General features: G+C 37.4%; 5 protein-coding genes and 1 long non-coding RNA gene across 6 annotated transcripts in view; 3 read left to right on the forward strand and 3 right to left on the reverse strand.

Annotated features, from left to right (window-relative positions):
* Positions 1-1167: 1167 nt before the first annotated feature.
* On the forward strand, positions 1168-2303 carry LOC109857832 (retinal rod rhodopsin-sensitive cGMP 3',5'-cyclic phosphodiesterase subunit delta). Its single transcript, XM_020434559.1, has 4 exons — positions 1168-1300; positions 1565-1627; positions 1792-2049; positions 2150-2303. Exons 1-4 carry the CDS (start codon positions 1260-1262, stop codon positions 2229-2231), a joined length of 444 nt encoding a protein of 147 aa, XP_020290148.1. The 5' UTR covers positions 1168-1259; the 3' UTR covers positions 2232-2303.
* A 459-nt stretch (positions 2304-2762) lies between these two features.
* On the forward strand, positions 2763-4948 carry LOC109857831 (homeobox protein ARX-like). The gene is made up of 3 exons (XM_020434557.1): positions 2763-3648; positions 4064-4266; positions 4373-4948. The coding sequence occupies exons 1-3, from the start codon at positions 3429-3431 to the stop codon at positions 4700-4702; spliced, it is 753 nt and encodes a 250-aa protein (XP_020290146.1). The 5' UTR covers positions 2763-3428; the 3' UTR covers positions 4703-4948.
* Positions 4949-5254: 306 nt separating this feature from the next.
* On the reverse strand, positions 5255-8696 carry LOC109857830 (cullin-2). The gene is made up of 7 exons (XM_020434556.1): positions 8502-8696; positions 7897-8401; positions 7449-7628; positions 7123-7341; positions 6850-7020; positions 5802-6740; positions 5255-5729 (listed from the first exon to the last, which is right to left on the reverse strand). Exons 1-7 carry the CDS (start codon positions 8618-8620, stop codon positions 5598-5600), a joined length of 2265 nt encoding a protein of 754 aa, XP_020290145.1. The 5' UTR covers positions 8621-8696; the 3' UTR covers positions 5255-5597.
* Positions 8692-10464, reverse strand: LOC109857833. The gene is made up of 3 exons (XR_002250545.1): positions 10377-10464; positions 9942-10292; positions 8692-8730 (listed from the first exon to the last, which is right to left on the reverse strand). It is a non-coding gene; the product is annotated as an uncharacterized LOC109857833 (long non-coding RNA).
* Positions 10465-11849: 1385 nt separating this feature from the next.
* LOC109857834 (mRNA-decapping enzyme 1A) lies at positions 11850-14995 on the forward strand. Its single transcript, XM_020434560.1, has 4 exons — positions 11850-12242; positions 12457-12913; positions 13003-13452; positions 13560-14995. The coding sequence occupies exons 1-4, from the start codon at positions 12034-12036 to the stop codon at positions 13803-13805; spliced, it is 1362 nt and encodes a 453-aa protein (XP_020290149.1). The 5' UTR covers positions 11850-12033; the 3' UTR covers positions 13806-14995.
* A 616-nt stretch (positions 14996-15611) lies between these two features.
* The window catches only part of LOC109857835 (BMP and activin membrane-bound inhibitor homolog), a 21737-nt gene continuing 16366 nt past the window's right edge, over positions 15612-20982 (reverse strand). Inside the window, exons 2-3 of the mRNA XM_020434561.1 lie at positions 17614-17883; positions 15612-16763 (exon numbers count right to left, since the gene is read on the reverse strand). Coding sequence (XP_020290150.1) covers positions 16516-16763; positions 17614-17883 — 518 coding nt within the window. The 3' untranslated portion in view covers positions 15612-16515. The remainder of the gene's footprint in view (positions 16764-17613; positions 17884-20982) is intronic.

The raw sequence follows: 20982 nt of genomic DNA on the forward strand, positions 1-20982 counted from the left end.
TTTGTGTTTAGACTGGGATATTATATATATATATGTATATGTATATATTTATACGCATTGCTGCAGAAATATATATATATATATATATATATATATATATATATGTCTGTGTGTATAATAAGTTTCGGAGATAATTTACAACAATAATATTCCATCGAGAGATCGCTTTTCAATTTCGTCGCAAAATTCTATCTCGCTCCGCATTATATTACATAGAAATATCGCGGTTACGAATGCGCGGAAAATAATATCCCGCGCGTTCTCTCCGCATTCAAATCCATCGTAAGAATATATACCTTGGGCGCTTTGTAATTTCTGCATCGCCAAGTTTCCTCTATTCATCGGTTTACGGTCGATTCATATGCGACGCGCTCCCATTGTCGGATAGGTGGTTTTAAAACCGGATGCATTCGCGGCTCTTTTCTTCCACCTACATCTTACACACCTACACATTATATATAGATATATATATATATATATATATACACATTACGTATTAACATCAAATATTTCATTGCAGAAAATTACATTAAATGTTGCAACTTGCGCGTAGTGGCAAAAAAAGAAAGAAAAAAAACTCGTCGAGCTTCGACCCGAGAAACATAATATCATTGTTGCAACGCATCAAATCAGAAAGTTCGATTCGCGAAGAAATCGATCTTTTTCCGATGTTTAACAAAATTCTGACTAAGTTCGCACGCACAGCCGTGCGGATTGCGCAACAAATATTTTTAATGTATCCACATTTAAGAAATTAATAATAGACTCCGTCTTTCTTATTTTGTTTGCGACATCTTTGCGCATCTCACACCTGCCAACAAACTTCTTCGAAGACGAAAAAACACAATTTTTTTTTTTTCTCCTAATTGATTCTTGATTAAAAAAAAAAATCCAAAAAGTCCGCGATACAAAACCATATATATATAGTGAAAACAAAAAACTGACAAAAATAGTCGAATCGTCCAATGGAAAAAAAATCTCGATTGCGATCAATTTAATTGTTGTTCGAGTTCTGCACCTTGTAGGATTTCTTGCATAATAATTTTTACATGGCGGACGACACCGGGACGACATACTTTGTACCGCGCGCGCACACACACACACACACACACACACACACGCGCAAGTACTTACAATTGTGTGAAGACGGTCGAGTACCTACGGTGGAGTATGGCGGATCGATAGGTTGTTTTGTGTTCAGCGGTTGTGTGTTGATATCCGTTAGATTGTTTCTGTGATTTGCGCGCTTAATTTTAACAATGCCATCCCGAGGAGAGGATATCCTTAAAGGCTTTCAAGTGTATCCTTTTTGAAAATTATAATTTATTTATTTAGAACTTCAATGTGTTTTTTTAGCACCGAACCAAACAGCGCGTTCTCTCGACGCAGTTTGCAGGTTAGGTTAGGGTTAGAAGTAAATTTCAATCAAATTCCGAGAAATTTTCTCTTTGAATTAAACAATTCCGCTCTTGTTCAACGTTGAATTTTTGCGCGCGCGATTTGTCTAAACAAATTGACAATTTTTTTATATACAGTCCTTAATTATTATTATTAATTACATCAGTAATTGGATGAATTTGCGCGACGCCGATAGCGGGAAGATACTGTGGCAAGGCAACGAAGATTTGTAAGTGGTTTTTAATGTTGTTTCTGAAATCCAGAATATTGTATCACGTTAAATAAATTAAATTCTTGTTTCAACTCAAATGGCATTTAAATGTAATGTAATTAAAAAATGAATTATTATATAATACAATTTGTAATCATTTTTATTTATTAATTATTGTGTAGATCTGTACCTGACTTCGAGCACGAGGCGCGCGTACCAAAGAAGATATTGCGATGCCGCGCGGTATCGAGAGAAATCAATTTCAGTTCAGCCGAGCCGATGGAAAGGTTTCGATTGGAGCAAAAAGTTTTGTTCAAGGGTCGTTGTTTGGAAGAATGGTTCTTCGAATTCGGTTTTGTCATTCCCAACAGCACCAACACGTGGCAAAGTTTGATCCAAGCCGCGCCGGAGAGTCAAATGATGCCAGCTAATATATTGAAGTGAGTAGAAATTATACATTTTTTTGTTTTTTTATTATTATTGTTGTTTCGAAAGTCGTCGTTGTTGTTTTTAACACGTTGCTCTTGTTGTTGTGAATAGCGGCAACGTCGTAATAGAAACGAAATTCTTCGACGATGATCTGTTAGTGTCTACCAGTCGAGTCCGTCTCTTCTACGTGTAAGATAATTTCCAAAAAAAAAAAAAAAACGGTCCTTGGAATTTTACGCAATGGGACCAATAAGTACAACCGGACTAATAACAAATAGAAGAGAGAAAGAACGCATCGAGTGTTCTTGAAAATGGATTAGAATCCGTCTCTATTGTGATTTTTTTACATTACATGTTGCGCGCGCCTGTGTTATTATTGCAAAATAAATGTTTGATAATTTTTTTATAAGTTTTCCACTTACACAACAAATTTAGATATTCGAGCACATTATTGTGTGACGTTATTACATAAGATTTGATGGAGAACAAAACAAAATAGTGGTTTTGTAGACAAGGCCTAATGTAAAAATTTAGACCGTCTCTCACATACCGTCTCTTATATGTGTCTCTGGGAAACATATAATACGTATTGTAAGCCGTTAATACCACTGTTAAGGCACACAATTTATTTATTATTTATTATAAGTACAAATGAATACACTATATATATATATATATAAATTTTGTACATATATTGTAATACACTACACATCGAATAAAAAGTTCTGATGAAGTTTAAATGTGTAATTTATTTATTTAGCTAAAATATACTTAAGTAGTTATAATTTTGGAAATATTAAATGTTTTATACGTTTTTTTTTTTTTTTGAAGAAGAAGTTATTTGTTAAAATCACTGTGAAACAAAAGAGTAGTTGTAATAACGTACATATATATTTAATATACGTATTTTAGCTTCCTATGCAAACGAGACACCAACGGCAAGATCCTCTTTCGCTACAGAATTTATATTTGCAAACTCTTTCTCTCTCTCTCTCTCTCTGTAAATTGTATATATCTCATCGTTGGTCAGAAATGTGCAACTTTTTTTTCGTAATACATCCGTACTATGACGACCGTGCTATTGATTTAGTGGTATACAAGCAACACATTTTTTTGGCTTCACCACACCCCCTTGAGGGTGTTCGCGTTGAGTATACTCTGTCCCCTACTCTGCTTACGTCGTACAGGTGTAAGGAAAGAAAAAAAAAGCGAAGAAAACGAAGGAAGAGGAAACGTCGGAGTTGTGCAGTTGACTTGAATCCGAAACGAACACTCTTCTCATCGCCAAAACTTGCAGCAGCGTGTAATAAAGCGCGCACTTCGCGCGCGAAAAAAAAAAAAAACATTAATTCAAGTGCGCTCGAGAGACTTGAGCGAAGAATTTTGCAGAATGGATCTGACCGAGGAAGACGAGAGCGGGAACGAAAGTGGCAGACAGTTGTTTCTAGTTGGCGCACCGCGCGATCCGCTTGTGTCGGCCAGTGCGATCGTAGCCTCGGCCGCGGGTGTTCCAGACGACATCAACCAGGGTGATGATCTACAGTCGGGCGCCTTGGCCGGTCTGATCAGCGGCGCGCAATCCACCTCGGTCTGCTTCCCTACGAAATTCAGTAAGTGCACGACGTGACCGTGTGTTACCCTCGAACCTGATTTAATTAAACCCGCCTATCTTTCTCTCTCTCCGTCTCTCTGGCGGAGACCTGCTGCCCGGCACCCCAAGTTGGGGTGGTGTTGCTCAATTAAGTTATTGCTAAGTGCATTAAGTGGATCCACAGTCAACCCTTTTTCTTAAATAGAGTTAGTAGTAATCAGTTTAACAGTTATGGAGCGGTTACTGTCTCGATGACATGATGAGAAGGTTGTCGCGGCTTGACTCTTGCGTCGCCACCACATTGCGGAGATGTTAAATGCACCGCGCTGATGTTCGCGGCTTCAATCTCGAAGTCTTCCACATCCTGTAGTACAATATCGCATATTGATCTCGTCTCCTTAAATTGAGACAAACTTGTATGATCCTTCCCACAGCGTACGACTTCTCGACCAGTCCCGAAAGCGAGGAGAGACCGTCCTGCGTAATCGGCAAAAGGAAGCAACGCAGATATCGCACCACATTTTCCAATTTCCAATTGGAGGAGTTGGAACGTGCTTTTCAGAAGACGCATTATCCCGATGTGTTCTTTCGAGAGGAGCTTGCTGTTCGTATTCAGTTAACGGAAGCGAGAGTACAAGTAATTTGCGACATGCTCTGTTCTGTTTCATATATAAATTTGCATTCAAACAATTATAATTGTATTAACTACGTCGTGTTTTTTTTTTTTTTTTGACACAAAATAGGTATGGTTTCAAAATAGAAGAGCCAAGTGGCGCAAGCAAGAGAAGCAATGCAAAATCGCGACTCACATGACGTCACATTTGTCACCGTCGGATTGTCAAGAGGTGCAACAACATCAGTCGCAACAGCCGGATCATCTGTTGCTGGAGTCACCGTGCAGTCCGCCTCCCATTTATCTCGGCATGGAATGGGCCGGTTTCTCTCCTTACAATAACACGGACAGCGCGTCGTCTCTTATTGTGAGCAACTTGAACAAACCACCAGAGACAGAGGCTGACGCTAACTCGCTGCTCGATCCAGAATTGTTACAACTAAAACCTCCGCGTTCCTAAAATACAGCTGTTTATAAGAGAATATATATATATATATATATAAATAAGTATTCGACAACATTATTCACAACAAAGAAAATATTCAGTCCGTGCTTTTTCTGAAGTTTTTTGATTCATTAAACACAATTGTAAAACGACGGCAATATAAAAAATTTTTCTGATCTTAGAGAAAAATTATGTGTATTATTGCGAAAGTTCACAAACGCTGTTTTCTCTCGGATTGTTTTCAATTAGAAATAAAAAAAAAGAAAAAAAATTGTATTCTAAAAAAATAAGAGATCAGAAAATTGTAACACGAACGTGTGTAATTAATACTTAAAGAACGACCGCGCAGTGCCTTGTACCCCGCAGATTGCAAGTATTTTGTAAAGAGAAAAAATTATATATATATAGGATCTCTCTCAATCTGTTCTGAGAACAATTCTCGAACGTTCTCTCTATATATATTATAAAAGAAATATAATAAAATTTGTATATCCACACACGCGCGTATATAAAAATTTACTTTCCACAATATATATATATATATATATAGATGTGTTACTCCAAATATAAAATAGTAACGTCATCTTTATTCAGTGCATATATTACAAGTCATTAAAGTAAGGTTAATTGATCCTAAGAGCGAAGCAACCTATCTAGAGACAACTCTTCCTGATCTCTCGCGAAATTCACTAAAAAAAATTCTTTCGAGTTTTCACGTGATGGAGCTTTTCTTTTTTTTTTTTGTTTTTTTTTTTCGAGACCGAGCTGAACACTTCCAATAACTCATTCGATCGGTATCAGTCAGGATTTGTTTTGTAATTCTCAATAGAACGTTTTTGAGACATAGTTTTTTTTTTTTGTTTTTTTGTTTTTTTTTGAATCAAATAAATTAGTGGCAAACGTTAGAAGGTTACGCAATATACGAGTACTCATCCGCGCTGTTTGCAGTACGTTCGATGTACTGTTTATCGATCAGAGTTTCGATACACTTTTTGATCATTCCGATAGAAGGCGCAAACGTAACTTTCGACTGACTCAGCACCTGAAATAACAGAATCATATTATTTACGTTTCGCTATTTCTCAAATTGAATTCCTTAAACTGTAAACCTCACCTCCTGTATAAGTTGATTGTGTCTCAACAGCTTGCGGCTTTTCATGATACGAACTATGGCCGCTTGCAAGAACATTTTCCGGTCCTCGTCCACACTGCGATGCGTGGCCTCCGCGTCTTGGGGCGCGTCCCGCTGCAACGCACCTGTCACACGAAACTTAGTTCTTTTGTTGGAGTAATCAAAATTTAGCTCGAGCACTGTGTCCTCTTCCAGATCGCCGGTCGATGATTTGTTTAGAATTTTGCAGTCAACGAGACTGCCGGCGTGTTTGATTAATTGTTCATGGGACAGATGCAATGACGTCGCTGCTTCGCGGCACGGTATCGAATCGCATTGTTCGAAAAGTAACAACAATGCCATTTGATAAGTTTGCACGGTGACTAAATACGGTTTCTTCAAGTAGTTGAATTTTAATTCGCCCTGACTCAGATGATGCAACCACGTTAACTTGCGACCGCTAAATTGCATGTGATAAAATGTCTCGAACGCTTGTATGGATTTTTCCAATTGCTGCGGAATATGAAACGGGCCTGCCGATGGCGGTAATCCGAGCGGCCAAGCGCCGGCTTGCAACACCTTCACCCCGAAACCGGTGCCCAATTGGTTCTCACCGTCTCCGTTTTCTCGCAAAGACGCCGTAAATTTCGCGTTCAGATCCGCCGAGACAGACATGTCCGTGAACATTCTGTGAAGTTTGTTCGTAAACTCGTAACCGCACGCTCGTTTCAGATCATCGATCATCATTTCCTCGGCGTCCATGGACTGCGATTGCTGATGTATCAATCGTTTCGCCAGCATTCGCGAATAAAACTTCTGAAACACGTCCTTGTCGTCCACGTATTTGAACACGGTTATCGACCGTTTCAATTTGTCTTCGATTTCGCTCTCCGAAGCTGCCTTTGGAGATTTTTTTAACAGAGAGTCGCAATATTTCGCCAGCTGTAACGTAAATGTAAGTTATTAATTAATAGAGAGAGAAAAAAATTGTGTCTCTTATATAAAATTTAAAAAAAACAAAAAAAAAACTATAAATTTCTGACAAACGTACCAATTCTGGCGCTCGGACCGGTTGCTTTGGAGCGGGCCTGCAATTCACAATGGCGGAACACGCTTTATCGAGGGCGCTCACAAAACTTTGATCCGATTTGAATACGTCCCTAATCAATTCCGAGTATTTAGAGTGTACTTTTAGCATATTTTCCACAAATTGGGTGTACACCTGAAAAAATTAATGAAATTTTCATCTTCTTGTTTAGCTGCTCAAAAATCTAAGACGCTTATCTTAGAAAAACGTTTGTCAATATATATACGCTACACTCACATTTTCTCCTTGCAAAGACCCAATTGCGTGCAATCCTTGTTGAATAATGTGTTGAGTTAGTTTTTGTATAAGCGGATCCAAACCTCCTGGCAAAGGTTTAAGCAACGGATAAAGAAGCGCCAGGCCGCGTATACTTTCGTTTTTTATCATAGTTTCCGCTTCCATGTGAAGCCAGGCAGCTTGCGCGGCTATCATCTTCTTCTCGCAACATTCTCTCACCTGCAACGAGAAAGCATCCACGTCGTTTGTATCCACACCGATTTGAAATAGAATAATAATTTTTGAAATTTTCACAAAAAAAAAAAAACAAACAAACAATGGCGCACTTTTGGTATAGAACTGTAATGAAGAAATTTATGCGCACGTTGCTCCTCTTGATTGAGTCTCCACGTGACTTTTTCCATGTAACGCGTAACGTTCGACTGCTGCAGCAACAACGCCGCCTCCGCCGTATAAAACACTCCGCTTGCTTGCAAATAAGGTTCTTCGAAAATTTCTTGATACAGCTGGACAATCAGAAAGTTTCTTTGTTTTTTAAAAAAGTTGCGTTTGATAAAACTTGTTTGTTCTCATAAAAAAACAATTAGCAACAGATATTACATGAATATATACAGTGGTAATAGAATAACAATAATAGTACACGGTAATATAGGTCCTGTTCCGTTATTACTGGCAGTATTGAACAATCTGTAGGATACGTAACGTGAACCTATAAATTTTCAGTACTGCCAGTAATAACGGAACAGGGGGATAGTACGCATGATGATACATTACATTTAATTGTCCCTTCATCTTGTATTTTTCCACCTGAACGAAACTGTCTATGACACCGCAAATAACATCGATAACATCGTCAGGCGCGAGTTCATACTTGGAATCTCTGTCGGCGTCGATACACACAAGCAGAAGAGAAACAAGCTTGTCTTTAAGCGGCATTATCATCTTCCTCTTCCAAATGTCCAGACCCAGCTCGCCGATCTCCATCTGTTCCTGACATTCATCGTCATTGTTAGAATTTACGCCATAAATGAGTTCCGCCTCCGAAAGTTTTTGCTTCTTAATGTGTTGTTGATTTAGATATAAGTACAAGCTATGCAGATAGTAAATGCCCTGGGAATACTCCATCCAGGCTCGATAATAAGCCTGTAGCATATCCTGCTTCTCATTGGAAACCTGCACCAGCATGAGTTCAACATGATTGATCAAAAACCTTTTTGTCTCGTTGTACAAACGATCCGCAAGTGGTTCCGGATAAGCAACGCACAGGGAATAGACATCGCTGCAATTGCACAACATTAAATATTTTATCACGCATGTTTTGTATTTTTTTTTTTTTTCTTGTTTAAATCCGTATATCTCTCGGATATGCTTGAATATACCTAAATCTATCGTTCCATGTGGCGCGTGGAATATTTGCTAGCGTTATCACTCCTTTGACAGTCTCTTGCAACGCGTTCCACGTTTGGTTAAAATCCACTCTTTTTGGTTTTAGTGACATCCTTCTTCTCTTCTCGATTGAGAAACGACGATTCGATTTTTTCTTTTTTCTTTTTTGATATCAACAATTTGCTAATTTTGTAAAATTATATATTCACTAATATTACAAACCTGCAAAACAACAATAATAAAATCAGTGATTTCGCGCACGCAAATTATATATATAGAGAAATTTCAATTATTCAAAGATTAATCCGTTCTTCGGATTAATCTCTATCCGAAAAAAAAACATGAAACAAACAAAAGCTAACGGAGAGACCGCAAGAGCCACATTCCAAGAATAATTTTCCGAAGACGAGCGTAAGACGGGGGGGAGGGGGAGTTTTTGCAAGCACACACTTTGTGTTTTCCGAGTGTTTTGTATATCATCGGTTTAAAAATAACATAAAAGATCGAAATATGTCACACACATGGATATCTCATGGCCGTTCTACTTTTCTTCCGTCTTCTTCTCGCGCTCGCGCCGCAAAGATTTTTTAAGGCGGCAGAAGAAAAACCAAAACACAAAACCGAGCGACGGAGAGAGTTTTCGAATATTTCGAAACGAAAAAAAAAAAAAAAAAACAACTCCCCGAACTTGACGTCGAACAACAACAACAACAACAACAACGTGCGAACACACTCGAACCAGTTCGAAAAATCACCAAAAAATCAAAATCACTCGAATGGCGAAATTTTTGGTTTCGGACTTGCGAACGAGGAAGGAGGTTAACTTTAGCGTGCTCTCTCCGCTCTCCGCGTTGCGAAATATCGACTTGAATGCACAAAGGGGGCACAAATAATAATAATTCTTCGGGGGATATTATCGGAGGTGTGAGAGAATCGCGCGGGCCGCACGCGCGCGTGTCTCTGCCATTGGGGGCCACACAACAGCTGATTCAAAGATGATAAACGTGCCTATAACCACTAACCAAGAAATCGCGCTCCGTGTGACCGCGCTCGGTCTTTTCGCGACGACGACGACGACGACGGCGACGGCGGCGACGGCGACGGCGGCGACGATGGCGACGACGTCTACCGTCCCTCGGTGTCCGCAACGACGAATCGTACTGGGCCAAACTGCTTATTTTTGGGGCGGGGACGCGAATCATTCCCTGCCGTGGCGGGATGCATGACAATCACGATGACTCGCCGTCTCTAGGTGGAATACAAATTTTTCCCCTCGCGCGTACACACACACACACACACACTCCTCAGTTTTTTTTTTTTTTTTTTTTTTTCAAGTGTGCGGTAGCGTTGAAACGTTTGCTTGTTAATAAATTGTTTTCGCGTTTTTATTTCGCAACTCTCTCGTTTTTTTTTTTTTTTTTTTNTTTCCTTACCTTACCCTTTCAAATCCCGCGGAACAACAACACACGTTTCACGCTCTCTCTCTCGCGCCTACGAAATCTTCAACAACAACGTGTATACGCATCAACATTTCACGCTCTTTTTTTTTTTTCTTTTCTTTACTTCGTACCTACTCCGAGCAGATGCGAGAGAGCACACGGAGTTTTCCCCCCGAAGCCGAAGAGCTTCTTCTTCGGACTACGGACCACACTTGCAACTCGGAGATTCGTGCGGCGTTGCGCATTTGGAATTCGACCAATCAGAACCAAAATTTATCTACGTTGTATGTAATCGCAAGCCGATATAAATATTCACGGTCGGGATCTTGTGTTCGAAGATCGTCTCTGAAAATTTAATTTTTTGTTTCAGAGACGCCGAAGAGAAATAGAACGTGACCGTGGATAATCCTATGGAAGATGAAAACTTACGACGATCTTACAAATATTATGAAATTCGGCTTCTGAATACCGGATCTTAGACTCGCGTCGACGATCATCCAATTTCAATTGCTCTCGTTTCTCTCGGCTCTATTCCTTTGGAGAAAACAATCCGTCGAAGAAGAGAGAAAACTGTGAGAGCGGTTGCACGCAGGCTCCTCCAGGTTTCAAATGTCATCATCGCTTTTCCGTCCCGGTTCGTCAGCGCTAAGTCCACACGTGACGCACATCGCAACTACTACGTGGGGTTCGCAAAGCGAAAGAACCGCTCGCCGACTTTATTTATTTGAAAAATCTGACGAAGTTTGATTGCAAAAAGTTAGCGCGCGCGTGCTATATTTGTTTAAACCACACCAGCTCGCGTTATCGCATCTGACAACTTGGTAAAAAAATTTTTCATATAAAATTCGTATAAAATTTTACGGACATATTCGGTATATAAATTTGCACAATTGGATATAAATTATTTTAATTTGTGTATAAGTATATATGATTGTATATGAAAAGTTTTTTTTAAATATAGCAAAAATATAGTTTTATATAATTTTTTTCTATCTAACGTGATATTATTATAATAAAGTTATTTTGCAATTTGATATGGAATGTCTCTGAAGCCATTTTCTTAAAAAAAGAAATTCTCCGTGTGTAAAATTGTATGGACATATTCGGCATATAAATTTGCACAATTGGATATAATTATTTTAATTTGTGTATAAGTGTATACGATTGTATATCAAAAATTTTTTAAAAATATAGCCAAAATATAGTTTTATATAATTTTTTTGTATCTAACGTGATACTAATAAAGTTATTTTGCAATTTGATATGGAATATACGTGATACTGATAAAGTTATTTTGCAATTTGTGTATATAAGTATATGTGAAAAATTTTTTACCAGGAAGTCTGTTCGAAAGTGGGACGGAAAAATTATATACGCGCTGTATACACTTGTGTTCTATTAAAATAAATTTGTTTACACGTGTGTGTGCGAAAACAATCTTCGGCGATCTTCGGCGATCGTATAATTTTTTTTTGTGCGGATATTTTGTCGAAAAGTTTAGGCCTGTTCTACAATACAGTCGTAAGCTGTAAGTCGTAAGAAATCGACCAATTAAGAGCCGTCTACAATGGAGAGTTGTAGGCCGTAACAGTAAGAAATTGACAAATCACAATCGATTATTCTTCTGTACTTTGTCTGTGATTGGTCAATTTCTTACTATTACGGCCTACAACTCTCCATTGTAGACGGCCCTTTACAGAAGAATAATTGATTGTGATTGGTCAATTTCTTACGACTTACAGCTTACGACTGTATTGTAGAACAGGCCTTACGTGCGCAGCTCCTATTGTCGGTAACATGTTACCGACGGATGTGAGAGAATTTGGTTGCCATCTTTCGAACGCGTGACGAATGGCGGCGCTTCCAGCGATGCGAAACCCAGAAAATCTAGTATGGCGTTCGAGCGTGAAAGCAGCTGCTTGTGTTATTTGAAAATACGTAGTTTCTCGCAACCGTAACAAGCCGGGCGATCCGAGCGTTTGTGGTGAAACGTAATAATAACGTACCTTTGATCTCTGAGATAATTTATTTAGGCCGCCGGCGAGTATCGTAATTTTTGTTTTCCCAATCGTTTGTCATCATCGTCATGACGGATCGGACGGAACTGAGGATGAACGTGGCCGCGTTAAAACGAGTCGATCCCTACGTTAAGAACATCCTCGAGACCGCGACTCACGTCGCTCTGTACACATTCAACGCGGATGAGAACGAATGGGAGAAAACCGACATTGAAGGCGCTTTGTTTCTCTACTCGAGAAACGGCGAGCCTTACAACAGCATCCTCATAATGAACAGGTAGTGTATACACACATTGCCTCTGAAACATAATATATACATAGTGTACAAGTATATTTACAAGTGTATATCATACGCTTGAGTATGATTCATTGATTAAATATGAAAACTGTTTTTTGATCGCGAATTTATCCGGTGGATTTGTATACGTTTTTTTTTTGTATTAATAATTGGCGTTGATCGCACAGAAACAAAAATTTTAAATGTGTTGCAGATTGAATACAAATAATTTAGTAGAACCAGTTTCGCCGGGTTTAGACTTGCAACTGCAGGAACCATTTTTGCTATACAGAAATTCTAGAGGTAATATTTATGGTATCTGGTTTTATGAGAAAGAAGAATGTGTGCGTATTGCAAATATGCTAAATGAACTTCTGAAGGAATGCGAAGAAAGCCTCAAGATCAATAACAAGCCTGTAGTTAAGGCTAAGAAAACATCGGGATCTAATGTAAACAATGTAGATATATTCAGTATGCTCAGCAAGGCGCAAGAAGATTTTAATACAAGTAGAAGCAGCGGAGGAGGTAAAGGCAGCGGTGATAGCGGCAACAAAGTGAGATCAAAATCTCCATTGTCATCTACAACTGACAATGTTAGCGGACCTCTGGCAGCTCCCTTAGGACCTGACGTTACTTCGCAAAGTGTAATGGACTTTTTTGCAAAAGCAAAAGTTGGTATTTTATCAGTAGTTACTTTTTTTTTCATATTTTGGTATTTTTGATTTTTTTCATTTATCACGTCGTGTATTTTTTGACTCAGGTAAATCCAGTACATTTTAAACCAAGTGATCAACCCGCTCCTGGTAACGCCGTTGCAATCGAGACCAAACCGTTTTTCGGACGTTTTCCGTCTTATCCGGCGGCGCACACTCTAGAACATATTGAAAAACAACAAAGATCCATAACGCCGCAACCTTCGACCCAATCGCAATCGACGCCAATTTCTTCTACGAATAAATCTAAAAAACGAAACAAAACGACTCAACAAGAATCGTTAGTGTCCACAACGGCACCGACGGCGCCGGTCACGCAAGATCTTCCACTACCTGTCACACGGACTAATAATGATTCGAACGGGTCGACTGGATTTCTCAGGATACAGTCGCCAACCAATACGTCCACTTCGAAAACTTCTAAAGCTTCAGACATTACTAATGCCAACAACGCTAATCCTCTCGCATCATTATTTGCTCACGCTTCTGGAAGCACAGTAAGACAACACCTTCAAAAATCCTCGTGATTCTTCGAATATTGTATTAAGAACGTTCAAAAATATTTTAATCTTGTTTTTTTTTTTGTTTTCTTTTCTGGTTTTAGTCATCAGACGATATTATGCCTGCGGCAGCACCCACGTTGTCAGGAAGAGGATCAGCGCCAGCTTTAATACCTCCTGTTATGTTCGCTGCGTCTAGTCCCTCATCAGAACCTTTGAACAGACCTCTGGAACCATTGACGAGGAATCAGCTTTTACAAGCGTTCAATTACTTGTTAAAAAGTGATCCGGACTTCATCAATAAGCTTCACGAGGCCTATGTTAAATCATTCGGAGAAATACTCTCTTAAATTTTACTCCGTACCCATCACCAATGTTACTGAGAAAACCTATTTTACGGGTTATGACTGAAAAAAAAAAAAAAAAGAAAAAGAAAAAAAGAAAGAAAAAAAAAAGAAACAAGCTAAATCTCAATTATACCTAGACGTATGGTACGACATTTGTACATACGTAGGTATAAAATTTATAAATGCTTGAAGAGAATCAATTTGACTTTAAAAGAAACTGGAGTTTCTTTTAAAACAAAAAAAAAATTTTTTTGTTTTCTCGTTCCAGGTCTATAACAACAAAGTAATAAAATAGAAGACAACATATATTGCAATAGAACTGGCGCGATTAATATATACTTTTTAACGTTTACGCCTACTTCCTCGCTCTTTTCTCGATTTCCTATTTGTTTGTTAAAAAATTTAATTTCGAATTGTCGAGCCCGAGTTAACCTCCGTCGAGTTATTTTAATTATTTGCTGGATTTAAACGATTTCTTGTCGGACATAAAAAAAAAAACTCCAGTTATCCTGCCAGATTACTGCAATCGAATCGATGCTGAGTATAATACGGACATTTAATAAGTGACCAACATATCGGCCGCGTTACTGTTGGATGGCAATTTTTTTTTCACAGGAAAGTCACAAATAATTAATTACAAAATGATTGAAAATCAACAAAGATTTTGGTCTGGTTCACAGATTTTATCTTAAAACTGTCTGTTTTGTTTATCCGTTTTTGGTAAATAAATTTAACTCGCAAATAAAAACTCGTTCGCATACTGGCAAGTACAAGTTAACAAATTGCAACGTCATTCCGCTGGCTAGTAAAAAAACGAAAAAAATCGAACCAAGCCAACTATTCTATTTGGAATTAAACAAATTCAAAGAAACAAGAAGAGAGTAGGGAAGAGAACACTAAAGATAAAGACGACGAATTGCGCCGGCTCTCTTTACAAGAATCTTGAACAGTATTTTTTTATAAAATAATAATGCGCTTAATTCGTGAGATGACTCGAAGTACGTACGGAGAGATGGTGATTTGGTAATAAAAGACATTTAAATGAAATAAAACAAAAATGAATGAATGAATGAATAAGTAAGAAAAACAAAAAACAAACACTTGAACTTGAAGAAAAAATCAACTGGTAGAACTTTTTCAAATCGACGAAATACGTGCTCTACTGGAAAAAAAAAACAAAAAAAAAAAAAAAATGATAAATCGTTTTTAAGCTGTGATGCTAACATTTATTATTATATTATACGCGAATTTTATGACTGATATTTGCAAATACAGCACGAGATCACTTTTCTGAGCTGATCAAACGAATAAATACCTATTTTATAGAGTAATGACGCGTACCCTACCTATATATCGGATACCTCGATGTAAAATGTGTATGTTATTGATGGAAAAAAAAAGAACAAATAAATAGAGACAAAACATTGAGAAGACAGTTAAAAAAAAAAAAAATGCACTTTTAGATGATTTTTCAGAATTTATTTTTCACAAGATTAACACGTGTAAAACAAAGATCTGGATAAATCTTACATGTATTATTTTTTTATTTTAGTTCATTATTATGTCGTACTATCACAATATAGTGTTTATACAGAATACGTTCTTAAAAGGTAATATAATTATAAAGTAGGTAGGGTAAAAAGAGAGTACACTTTCACACACAAATTTAATAGCTGCAGTTCAAAAATCGCAGCACAACCCCCCATTTGTGTATTAACTACAAATTTTATTTTTATCGTGTGAATTTCATTGATTTGTAAAATTATAAATTTCTTATACTTTAGAGAGAGAGAGAGAGAGAGAAAGAGAGAGAGGCTACGCACAGTTATTTGTAAAAGTAAAATTTATATATAATAATATTCTTAGAGAGAAAAAAAAATAGAATTCCATAAATGGTCGCAACGTTAACAAGTCGCGCCAATTATACCACCCTATCACTAACATCATTTGAATTCGATTTATCATTCAATATATAATAAAAAATACATATATATATATATATATACGAACATATTTTATATTTACAATACTTATAACGACATGTGTCACATATATCATGTCGCAACGTCATGTGTTTGAGGGTCTTGACAAAACATTCCGACCCGTTTCTCACTCTTTGTTTTTCGCGACAGCGCGTGTTTCGCGCGCCGTCGCGCGTCGACGTTTTTTTTTTTTTTTGAGAAAATGCAACAAGTAATACATTATCGTTACGATATTAATTTACAATAATAGTAGTTGCTTTTTCTTCAGAAAAATTCACAGCCAAGTCAAGAGCCTTCCCGTTAGGCCCCGCGCTAACTTTCTATTATAGCCTTTTACACAGCTGGACTTTTAAGTATATGACTCGACCTTTTTTTTTTGGAAAATCTCGCGGTGATTTGCGTATTTATAATATATTTATGAATTACAAATGGGGTAAAAGATCGTGGATTTTGTTCAATCACACGTCGAAGTTAGAAGATTATCGCGTCAAAAAGAAGTCTAAAAGAATCTAGCAGATTCGATTCGACTTCAACGTGAATCCTTGGCACCTTGGTACGGGGTGAATTCGAATGTACATACGTAAAATATATGGCACAACTGTGCGAGTCATATATATTAGAACCAGCGCAATCAGCTCTACTAAATTTATTAAACTATTATTTATATTGGCAGAACATCTCGTTGAAAAAAAACTTTTGTCTTTGGATATTTGTGGAATTTTTTTTTTTTTTTAAACCAGAGGCACTTTCGGTGGTCCGAGTAAGGGCGGCCCGTTGTCGGGATGTGACACGTATTTATTTCCGTTTTGCGACTGTATGGGCTCGAGACATCTTATACCGATGACAACAATGATCAACAGAATGATGAGTCCGATAATACCAACGACGATGGCAACCGTCGAAAAGAAATTGTCCGTCTGCCTTTCCTGACTGTTCGGGTGCAAGGGCGCCAAATACGCACGTTGATCGCCAGCCAACTCTACAACAACATTAATCAACAAGCAATACATTACAATCAGCGTTGTAACAAACAAATAAAGTGAACAAATATTTTTTCGCAAGAGCTTCGAGTGAGTATTTCGTTTAAATTATATTTTGTTTTAGATTTGTTTTTTGATTTTTTGATATTTTTGAATTTTTGAATTGTTTTATATTTATTTTTAAGAAATTAATGTCAATTTGCAATAATAATTTGTGGAAACATCGCGTTCTAATTAGATGCGGAGCAACAGCTTAATATGTACGCATATGTGTGGTGCTATATACATATATATACATGTATATATGTACATAACACAACACCACCATTATATATACAGGGTGTCCCGTAATTGCCGTCTCACCGCTCGTAGGCAAGAAGAAGGGGTTATTTCTAAGACGAAAAGTCCTGTACCACTTTGGAAGATTCGCAATAATTAAGGAAATATCAATTAATAAAGATCCGCTAATCAGCGTGCATTCAGCGTAAAAGGACAGCCTATTTTATTAACTCCTTCCATTCCGTCGCTACGGCGCGATAGACCGGGCTGTCCTTACGCTGCATGCAAACTGATTAGCGGATCTTTATTAATTAACATTTCGTTAATTATTGCAAATCTTTCAAAGTGGTATAGGACTTTTCGTCTTAGAAATAACCCCTTCTCTTCTCGCCTACGAGCGGTGAGACGGCAATTATGGGACACCCTGTATGTAATGATATGCATATATGCAGTGCAATAAACACCACAGCAGATGAGAAAAATGTAGAAAATATTCTAGATCTAAATAAAAAAACGAGGGAAAAAGAGAAAGAGAGAGAGAGAGAGAGAGAACACTTGTATTAGAACAACCTTGTAGGGTCTTGTTGAGTCTGCTTTTCATCGCGGGGTTGTCTACGTGGTTGCAGAGATCCTGACTGCAACAGAGAAATCCCGTAGGGCACTTACGACTTTTATAACTCTCGTCCAGACAACCGCTGTGAGCGTTGTGTTCCGCTTTCAAAAGCGGCACATTTGCACCTAATGGTATTTCTGTAAAGCAACCCTTTCTACCGCGACACATGTATCCCTGACGAACGCAATCCGGTTGATTGCAGTAACATCTCACTTCGTCGGAATAATCTGTAACAAAGGAAATAATTCAAACCTTCGATAAAATTATATCGGATGTTAAAATATATTTGTTTACTTGTTTTTTTTTTTTTTTTTTTTTTTTTTTTTTTTTTTTTTTTTTTTTTTTTTTACTTTTAACACATTTATGTTGTCTTCTATAAAATATATGTAAATTAATATATCATGTGTCTCGATGAAATAGTCATGAAACACGGTCGGCATGAATGTGAAACACAAAAAAGTGTGTGAAACTACACCGAAAAAATTGTATTCTTGTTTTGAGGATATATCCCACTTACTTTAAGTATATTTTATACTAAAATAGGCGCCGAGAAGAGTTTTGTATTTTAAGAGGAAAATCCTCTAAATAGTAATATTGATAAGAATATATACTGATTAGAATATAAAAAGCCTCTATCAGAAAAACATATATATCTCACTATCGAAAAAAACTATATTCTTAAATTAAGAATATATTCTTAAATAAAGAATATATTCTTAAATAAAGAATATATTCTTAAATACAGAAGAATATCATCTAAAATCTTTAAGAAGATTTTTTAAGTATAAAATCTTCTGCTTATAATATAATTTTTTCGGTGTATATATATATATATACACGTACACCGAAAAAATTGTATTCTTGTTTTGAGGATATCCCACTTACTTTAAGTATATTTTATACTAAAATAGGCGCCACGAAGAGTTTCTTATTTTAAGAGGAAAATCCTCTAAATAGTAATATTGATAAGAATATATACTGATTAGAATATAAAAAGCTTCTATAGAAAAACAAATATATCTCACTATCGAAAAAAACTATATTCTTAAATAAAGAATATATTCTTAAATAAAGAATATATTGTTAATTTTAGAAGAATATCATCTAAAATCTTTCAGATTTTTTAAGTATAAAATCTTACGAGAATATAAATTTTTTCGGTGTACAGTCAAACCTCCGATAACTCGAAAACCCCTCTATAAGACGAAAATTTTTTTCATTTCCTTCCGCTCCGCGGAAAGGAAAAAAGATCTTCGATAAGTCGAAACCTCTACAAATCGAAGACTTTAGCTCTTCCTTTGAGATTTGAGTTATCGAGGTTTGACTGTGTATTCACAAAAAGTACATATTTTACAAGTTTTCGAATTTTCTCCCGTTTGTTGTCGTTGCCGACCACTTCTCTTCAAAACTAATGCGAGGAAATTGAGTTTTTATGTTCCAAAAGCTTGTCAAGAGCATTCAAGAGTGTTCGATTTCTTTCAGGCTCTCTTCGAGCGTCCAGCTCGTAAAAAACGAATTTCAAAAGACGAAAATGTCTTTGCTACAGAAAGACAAGTTTCGAGCAAATCCACCCGCGGTTTTGAAAAATCACGACGCGGCGTAAAATATATATATATACAACACAACAGGAGGGTGAAGCTCATTCCTGACGCGCAACCCGATGTGCGCTAATGAGGACCGTACGAAATAAATTAAAAAAAAAAAAAAATCAAGAGACAGAGAAAGAGAGAGAAGATACGAGGCGCATAGTTTATTATGATATTGCGAAGCCATCTTTATCTGCAAGCACGCTCGGCTTCATTTGCCCCAATCCCTCCCGAGATCCCACCATCTTGCCGATTCCCCCTTCGCGACCTCGTCTTTCCCCACCGGTTTCTTGCTAATAAGCCCGCAGCGATGTCTTGCTCCGTCCCGTCTTTCTCTCTTTCTCTTCCCTTCCCGCGAACGAGACGTCTCTTCGTTCGTGGCCTGTCGGAATTCAGCTCATCAGGGAATAAAAAACGCTAAAACAGTCGAGTCACAAAAGAAAGATTAAAGCGGAGAGAGGAGGATAAACGTGTAGAGGGAGGCGTGCTAGAGGGATTGCCCCGTTGTGCGCGCCGCATGCCTTTCTTCTCTCTCTCTCTCTTTCTTTCTCGACGTAAACTGTCAAATAACGCACCGAAACAAAGAGACCAAGGGACACTTAACGATTTCACGTCGTGTTCTATTGCAGGTCACACGGTATGTGTTTCAGAAAAATTGGAAAATTTATATTAGGCATAAAAATAACATCCGCGACCGTGATTAATTCTGACTCATAAGACTTTTTTGTTCGTTCTACCAGAGAGTCGTTGTTCTCTTGCGTTTTGTTCTTCTATATTTATACAGTCATCCTTCTATTTTTTATTTATTCCTTTATTTTTTTATTCCCTGTGTTCTTTTGTCCTTGTCGAAATAAATTTTTTTCCGAATATTAAACAAAAGTTATCGCACACAAATTTGGATAAAAAAAAAGAAAAAAATTATGTCATCGTACGTTTTCGGAAAAATCTGCGTTATAAATTAGACGGGAGTTGAAATAAGGACCCGGTAGCCTCTCTCTCCGAGTGGAGAAACGCAAACAGAGGACTCTCGTCGGCATAGGGGGACAATATCCCGCGTGCGCGTACGTTTAAAATAAAAAGAGAACAGGGGGAAAGCAGCGGGAGGTCGAAGAGGGGCCCCAACTCGAGAGAGAGAGAGAGATACGACCGACAAGCCCGAGGCCGAGTAAAGAACCGTCCGAAAACAAACAGACTGCATCGCGGAGTCGTTCGTTATGCGTCCATGGTATATTAATTATTCCCCGGGTCCAACCTCGACGAAGCCGGAGCACCCTTTCTTTTCTGTTGCTTATATTTCTTTCTTTCTTTTTTTTTTTTTTCTTACGTTCCTTCTCGATATCACGGATGGGACCCACCAACGAGATTGACGCGCACGATTAACGATTATCGAAGTTCTCGATGATTGTGTTCGACTATCGAAATTAAATTTTTGACCTCGCATTGATATTTCTATCTATGTTTTTCAATCGTTCAACATGTTATGCGAAGTGGAATAAAAACGAGCGCGTTTATGGAGCCGCTTGGTCTCTTTTAAAACAATGTATTTTTATAAAAATATGCAAAATTATGTCCTAATAATTAAATCTTGTTGAGAAGTTACTAAACTACGAAATATATCTACGGTCATACGAGCCGATCGCAGGATGTTGTGTGGAAAAATGCGTATATATATATTATATATATATTATATATATACATATATATACATATATATACATTATATATATATATATATATATA

This window comes from Pseudomyrmex gracilis, unplaced genomic scaffold (genome assembly GCF_002006095.1).
Source record: "Pseudomyrmex gracilis isolate BER0280 unplaced genomic scaffold, ASM200609v1 scaffold_175, whole genome shotgun sequence".
In the NCBI taxonomy this organism is placed as follows: domain Eukaryota; kingdom Metazoa; phylum Arthropoda; class Insecta; order Hymenoptera; family Formicidae; genus Pseudomyrmex; species Pseudomyrmex gracilis.